The following is an 8,311-nucleotide window of genomic DNA, read 5'->3' on the forward strand; positions in this document are numbered from 1 at the left end:
ATATTACCCACATTGGTAATATCTGTATGGGCTGTGAATGGGGAAATACATATGGGGTAGTGATGGGTCATTCATGACAAATGAATTAAAGACTCTGAAGGTAAAGTAATTATTTATTAGGGCTGCACGATAAATCGCATGCGATATTTAATACGCATCTTGTCAGTAACTCCGGTTGTGTAATCAGCTGTAAATCTCCATCACGTGCGTGCTTTCACATGGAGCAGCATTTACTACACAGAGATGTTGTTCACTGACAAGCTGCGCAAAACCATGTTCATATATGATATATTTTACTGTAATCAGCAAAGGATTATGGGAAAATATACGGACACTACTGTATTTCTAAAGCCATTTACAGTAAACTACTGTAAATTTACAGAACTTCCCCGCGAAAAACTGACCAATGGCAAGGAAGAACCACTGTTTTCTTTTTTCACTGTTTGGTGGAAGTGGCCGTAAAAGGACAAAAGAGAAATGTTGCACCGTTAACTCGACAAAAAGGTTAGTATATTATTTCTGTTTTATGCAAAACTGAGATATTTTAAGATGTTTTCACTTGTTAACAGTTAACTAACATTATTCATTGTGTCGTTTTTCATGTCAGGAGTTGGAGCCTTTTTTTCTGACTGACGGCCAGAATGCCGCCAAAACGCTGATAACATCGACTGGTGAGTAAGTTAAGGTCACCTATATTAGTCGAAATAAACCTTAGTTAAACCGAGAAACACGTTTGTACATTCTGCTGCCCTTTAATGCAAGTTAACTAATCTGGCGAGTCGTTACTTAACCTTAATAGCGAACTAACGTGAAATACTGAGGTAAAGTGCGTCAGGCAACACCACTGTTCCAGTGGAGATTTTAAACAGTATTTTCAAGTACTTCAATTCTTCTCCTCCTCATAACGTCTGCAGCGGCATGCCGCCATTGTGGAGAGAGTATCACGATGCATGCGCTTGCTTCCGCTTGATGTAAACAACGCATATGCATGGTGCTGCTGCTTACGTTAAACAAACATACATCAGCATGCGCATCCGCTGAAGACAGTATGAGGAGCTGAAGAATTGTTGAATAAAGTTATTTTTGTTTTCTTTGCGCATAAAAAGTATTCTCGTAGCTTCATATCAGTATGGTTGAACCACTGTGTCACATGGACTATTTTACCGATGTCCTTGCTACATTTCTGGGCCTGGGAACATTTCAGTTGTGTTGCTGTCTATGCAGGGCCAGAAAATTCTCGGATTTCATCAAAAATATCTTAATTTGTGTTCCAAAGATGAACAAAGGTCTTACAGGTTTGGAACAACATGAGGGTGAGTAATTAATGACAGAATTTCATTTTTGGGTGAACTAACCCTTTAAACAGCAAAATGCAGCTGCTTCAGTTATCTTTAACTTACTGTAGCCTAAAAATTCATAATACCGATCTCACCATCTGTCAAAATTAGATTATTGTTTCTGTATAGCAACAAATATAGATTTTTTTTATCATGGTAGGCCTACTATTTGAGCAGACTTTCTAGGACACACATATGCATTTAGAACGATTATATGAACAGATTGGTTAGCATTTAGCATGGTCTGTGGCAGACTTTACTAAGTGTCAGGGCAATATAATTCAATAAACAAGAAGTTAATATTAAGTGTTTTAAATCGTAGAGAAAATATTGTCTTTTTGCTCTATTTCGCGAAAACAGTTCTAAACAAAGCCATGTTGTGCATCTCTGCACTCAGCAGTGTTTCATTACTGAATGTATTTACCTTTTTTTGAAGACTTGAATCAGTGATTCACTGACCCATTCATAAAAACAGTTTCTTACTTCCTTCCTGAATGAATCAGCAGTTTTGAACAAATTGATTTAATAAATGAAGACTCAGTAATTAAGGTAGTGGCTTGCTGCCACCTACTGGTAATTTTAGTATCATTTTTAAAAGTATCATTCTATTTTTTTCTGTCATTTCATATTTCTGTGTTCTAAATTTTATATTTAAAACATTAATTTCATAATATTATTTCTGCAACTTGTAAGTGCAAATTATAATTAATTATACTTGTCTCTTAAAGAAAAAAAATATCCACTTATCCAGTGTACCTTTTCAGCATAGCCTGTTTTATTTGAAGTGTATCCTGTGTATCTCTGGGCTAAACCCCGGATATCCACTCAGTCTAGAACTGCCCCTGGAATCAAACACATTAGATTGGTATTCTAGCACTTTGCTCTACTGAATATTTTTTAATTTTTGAGAATTTATTGTAAAAAATGGAGCTTTAATAATTTGAATGTGATGGATTATCAACTGATTATGTACCTTTCTTGTAGGTGTGTTCAGATGTAGTATATAACGTTTTTATTAACGTCAGAGTGCATACAGCACCAAGTTTGACAGTTGAGGCAAATTCTGTAAACACTGCTTTGAAAAAAAAAAATTTTTTTTTTTTCTTGTGCTTGTAGGTTCATTCACACAATCAACTTTTGTGGCACCAAATGCACTGAAAGTCTCAGATCAGCTGGAATTCTGGAAAGAGGGTGCAAAGAAAAGGCATCAGCCTGAATCCCCTCTTGGTGTTTCTCATCGGAATGCTTGTCAACTTTGACTGGCAAAATTACTGAAATTTAACACAACAACACAAACTAATTTTTACTGTATTATTTTATTTACTTTATTTTTGTTTTTTTGTTTTTTTGTAATGCCTGTTTTGCTTTTCAGTATGCATATGTTTTGCCCATGGGACTGTGGTAATGCCCTTTTCTCAGCTAGTGCACCCTAGAGGTCAAGATTTGTAGTTTGTACTTTTAAAAAGAAAATGTTCAACAATTAAAGAATATTATCAGAACTAATTCTCATGAGTTATTGTGATTTTTATGGGGTTGGGGTGGTAACAATCATGGATTACAGTGCTGTAAGGCAATTGGATTATTTTTTACAGGTAAAAAATGTTTAAACTAAATGAAAATAAACTCTACAGTACTGATACTTTAAATGAAAATACAGTAAGGATATTATCAAGTCAAGTCAAGTCTGCTTTATTGTCAATTCTTCCACATGTACAGCACATACATACAGAGAATTGAAATTGCGTTACTCTCAGACCCTTGGTGCATACAGATAACACTAACAGTAGAACATAAATACAGATAGATACAGATTAAATATAAAATACAACTATACAAATATACAAATAAGGTCATGTAAAAAAAGAAATAAAGCAGCACAAGGCACATGGCAGATAAGAGTGCAAACCAGTGAAGTAAACAACAGTGCAGATATAATGATTGTAGTGCAAAAGAGCTTATTCAGACTGATTAAAGTGACAAAACAGAGAGTTCTTTATTTAAACTTTCAGAAGGGGTAGTTGAATGAGGTCAGTTCAATGCTGAATGACGTAGTGAGCAGACCAATGCTGCACAAAGTGACTGGTGCAGGTCCCAGTGTGTTAGTGGGAGATGTACTCGCTTTGGATAAAAGTACTTGACAAATGCATAAGTGTAACTGCAAGACCGAAACCATGGTAAAATGAATTGCTAACAATGAACAATACTTTTACAGCATTTATGTTAACGAATTGAACCTTATTGTTAAGTGTTAACAATACATTATTTAATTATTTACAAAAATGTATTGAAACGTTACAGCTAGTTCAAGCCCAATCTGCCTGTCAAAGAATCGGAGTAAGAGAATCCAGATACATTTTTTCTAATTTATTTTCCAGGAAGTGAAAATCAGTTCCTTTGGTTCTTGTATACAGCAATGAAGAAGTGTGCCACAAAAACAGTAACCACCACAACAGTGACAGCATTATTATGACAAACCAAAGCATTGGTCAAACAAACAGATCTAAAATAAAAGCCTAATTGTAAAACAGCCTTCATATTGTACACCGAATGCTTGGCTTATCTGCTGGCACCGTGTTTTCACAGATTGTCTTGGCAATGACAACGGAACATCTTTCCCTGCTACACTCACCCCTCCCACAGTAGGGCTGCCCTGGCACGAACTCGGCAGCATTGACCCAGTCCACTGCCCCCAAGCCTTGGGGCTTCTCCTGGGCATCGGTCGTACCACCTGGCCCATCAGACACGGGTTCAGGAGTGCCAGCAAGGGGAGCAGCGGTCAGCGGCACCGGCGGCTTAGAACTAGGGACTTCGTCTTGCTTGGCAGGTTTAGTATGTTCGTACCTGAGGCACAATGCAAATTTAGTGAAAATACAATAAAATGTGGACTGATACAGCAGGTAAGCCATGCAATGAAGATGCACCCCTAGGCCTACGTAGTTTCTCTAAAATTAAAGCATCTAAATGAAAAAACTTTCTCTGTGGTAGTTATGAAATGTAATTACATTTTTGCTAGTGTAAATACACAGAAATAACATATTTAAGTGAGTGTTGGCTGTTATTAAAACAATGTGCTTAGATAAACTATTTTAGACAGGCTTTAGCACCTTATAATCATTAAGCGGCTGGGTGTTTTTCTGTCTTAGGTGACAGAGTGTTTCCCACTGGTGATATTTTTTTCTCAAGCTGATACAGTCACAAACTTGAAGACTTGTGTGTGGTTACCATGGTGAGTACATGTCTTGTTCACACTCATAATGCAGCAGTTAGCCTCTTTCAGAAGCGATTCATTTAAATACGTAACACTTCCGAGTGGGTTTTACAGCGCAAACTGTCTGCAGTCTTCACCATGCTAATGAAAACACAATGGCTAATCATTTCAAGACTAAAAACAATAGAAGAAAACAAATGTAGGTAAACTAGTCAACCGTACTAGTGTACCAGAACAAGTTTTAAATGTAGTGTTGGGTTGCTTGCATCTCAGGGAATGTTTCAGACAACATAATTGTTAGTAAGGAACAGCTAGTTTTCACATACAAATGATTGTTTAAGACAATAACCAATCCATTTGAATTCCTCAAGAGGATAATGATATGATTGTAATTCGGCAATAATGGAATTACAAGGTTTTTATTAAGAAGTATGATTCACCAATGTTATAAAAAAAATTAACTTTTTTTTAACAGCGTTCATGGTACAGTCTAATAAATAATGAGTTGCTCATTATTCATAAGTAATGAGTAATATAAAATTACATGTACATGCTGTGTATTTACTTTGTAAATCTGCTTGTACGTACACATTGCTATTCCTTTTTTATGCATTTTTTTTTCATTTCTAGCTGTTTTCACTTTAATTTGAGCTGCAGAAACAATAGACAATTTATTAAGTAATATCAAATAAATAATAATTGAATATAAATTAATTAGAAAATAATATATTAAAACAATTATTTAAATTTAAATATATCCTTAAAACAAGAATGACAATACAATTTCTCAAAAATATTACAAGAAACCAATACATAAATAAATATGCCATGCACTCATAGCATACTATTATTTAAGATAGCTAACAAGCCTGATGACATTGTCATAACATAGTTTAGCATCTGACCTTTATATTTCTCTTTATTCCCCATCAAAACACGCATCAGTGCTTTCCTTAAGCATCCAGAGACCTCTCCATCCTCAAACCTCTTGGGTCATTCAGCCCTATTCTAGCCCAATGCGTGTTTGCGCGCGTGTCGGCCTATACGTGGGGGTCGCATAAATAAATGACACAGCGGTGGAAGCACAAGTGACTACTGCAGAATGGCAGAATGAACCGAATGAACCTGACGGCGGTAGCAACAGCAGCAGAAGGAGACAGAGAGAGAGAGGGATGCATGTTAACACACTGGGGTTATGTAATTGCCATGCAGGCTGCAGTGTGCTGCTCTATTTGGCCCCCAGATTGATTGGGGGGGGGGCACATGGAAGGAGACAGCAAGAGACAGAGATAGACACAAAGCAGCAAAGAAGAATCCATCCATAATGAAGCATACACTGAGGCCCTTTCTACACACACTTAATGAAAGCTGACCCCCCCCTTCCTCGCAAAACACACAGGAACAATAATGCGGTAAACCCCATATGGGGACAAAAACATCACTGCACCTCCCTATACATCTGCTGACAATACAACTCTGTCAGACATCAATCTAGCCTCCAGACATCAGATATTTAAGCTCAAGACCCTGTAACGGCAGGAAACAGTCCTCTCAAGCCGAGCAAGAGGGAGCTCTCAGTCAGATGTAATACTGTCATAGAACAGCCTCGGCAAACAAAGACATTCCCATACTGCCGAGCTGGGGGCAGCAGTTACTATGGGGATACACTTGAACGCAGACAGATATGAGACAAACATTGTCTACACTGTCTGGCTCACAGGCTAATTTTTTACTCTGCTTCCAGCACCAATGCATTTGACTGCAATGGCTAAAGGTGGTGTGTTTGTAGGCCATTTCTTTTGAGTTTCTAAAGGCATCTAAACACTTACACATAGGAAATGGCCTACAAACAGACCATTTGTATGTTGCATTAGTTTTGGCATTTATATGTCTACAGACAGCATTAATACAACACAAATGTAAACAGCCAGTTTGTAGGCCATTTATTTTGAGTGCACTTGGGTGTGCTTCGGTATGAAAACGCCAACATTAATGTAGCACAAATGCGTAAAATGCAAACACAACTCGACCTGTAATTGTTCTTAAAGTGACAGTTCAGGCAAAAATGAAAATCTTGTCACTCCAAACCTGTATGACCTCATTTTTTATATTTAAATAATGTCCATACAACGACAGTCAGTAATAGCCAATGTTGTTTATGGGCAAAAATGCTCTTCAAAATATCTTCTTTTGTGTTTTGCAGCAAAAAGATACTCACACAGCTTTAGGAATTAAAAAATTATGACAGAGTATTCAATTTGGGTGAACTATCCCTTTAAGAAAGCGACAAACTCAACCACTTGTTTACAGAAAATTCTGCATCTCGGATATCACGGGTACGTAATGAAGCAACACTTCTCTGAAGCCTTGCTTACCGCTACTACATTTAAACACACTCACGTGTTATGGCCCCAAACACTGAAATACAGATTACATTACCTTTGATGGTATGTAATATCTACACAGATCTAATTAAGAGAGTCAGCGGTTGTTTTGAAGCACATTTTGTTTCAAGTCTTAATTTCATCATTGTATCTCTTACCTGCAACGGTCCCCAAAAGCACAGCATCCCTTTTGAAAGAACTTGCAGATCATGGTTGGCTTGCAGCTGCTGAGGTCATGTAAATATCGACAGTTGTCGCCCTCTTTGCAAAGCCCGTGCATGAAATACCTACAAATAAATAAAAAAATGAGCTTGATCTGACAACACTTAGGGTTTTACACATCGTGAACATAGATTGCTTTATGGCATCCTAACATAAAATGATCAATATCCATCTCATACTAATAAGCATCAGAGCCTTAAAAAGCCTATGGCTATGATTCATAATACACTACACACATCATTTACTGTATAAACAGCTTGACCTAAATAATCCGGTCCCTTCATATGTGCATGTTAGGACAACAGTGCTAATGTAAACATTACATATTACTTGGGTTTGAAATCTAAAAAATACCTACTTTAATTTTTTACAATTTTGTGGGTAAATAAAAAGGTTATTTTGTACAGTCATGACTGGACTAGGATAAAGCTTGGTAAATGAATTCATATACATAAATCATCGAGGCTGACACTGACACATTGGCTGCTTCCCAAACTAGTAAACTCAAGGTTTTTTAATGGCTTCCTTGAATAGGCTACTCTTTACTGTCAAACTCACTGCCATGTGTGGCTGATGCAGTGCCTGTTGTTTTCACAAACACGAATGTTGCCTAGATAAACACACACAGACAGAGGAAGAAAGGACCGCAAATACCAGCCGCTGTCGTACTGATCGCTGCGTTACAACAACAAACACACACTCCAGTTCAGCACAAAGACAGCGGCGCTATCCGATGCCTCGCCATCGACGCGCGGTTGCGTTTTATATTTGTGACTGTTTAATATTGCGACAGCCGCGTTCCTCGACTGCTTTTCACTAACCTGCAGGGTACGTGCTTCGTCCAGCCTCCGATAACTGCTGGAGCCGCTGTTGACGCTGCCGCTGCCTCCGCCATTGCTGTTTATGTTGAAGCCCCAGCACCCGGATCTTCCGGAAAGCGGCTGTTCTGCGCTCGGCCATTTTCGGAAAACCGAATGCGTCGTACTTGATCGAGTGTTTTCGGAAAACCGAAGACATAACACGAGTCAGGTGCCTTACTAAAACATTCCAATAAAAGTAATTGCTAATAAAAGTAGGGGAAACTACCTCTTCAAATTTAATACATTATCAACATACCCTAAAAATAACATTTATAACTGTTAGAAAACACTCTCTGTCTT

At 37.6% G+C, this 8,311-nt stretch overlaps 1 protein-coding gene across 1 annotated transcript; it reads right to left on the minus strand.

The window, feature by feature from the left end:
• Positions 1-3,868: 3,868 nt before the first annotated feature.
• On the minus strand, positions 3,869-8,067 carry LOC107715480 (probable E3 ubiquitin-protein ligase makorin-1). The gene is made up of 3 exons (XM_016521634.1): positions 7,973-8,067; positions 7,088-7,216; positions 3,869-4,178 (listed from the first exon to the last, which is right to left on the minus strand). The coding sequence occupies exons 1-3, from the start codon at positions 8,044-8,046 to the stop codon at positions 3,869-3,871; spliced, it is 513 nt and encodes a 170-aa protein (XP_016377120.1). The 5' UTR covers positions 8,047-8,067.
• Between the last annotated feature and the right edge of the window lie 244 nt (positions 8,068-8,311).

This window comes from Sinocyclocheilus rhinocerous, unplaced genomic scaffold (genome assembly GCF_001515625.1).
Source record: "Sinocyclocheilus rhinocerous isolate Xijiao unplaced genomic scaffold, SAMN03320098_v1.1 scaffold3526, whole genome shotgun sequence".
In the NCBI taxonomy this organism is placed as follows: domain Eukaryota; kingdom Metazoa; phylum Chordata; class Actinopteri; order Cypriniformes; family Cyprinidae; genus Sinocyclocheilus; species Sinocyclocheilus rhinocerous.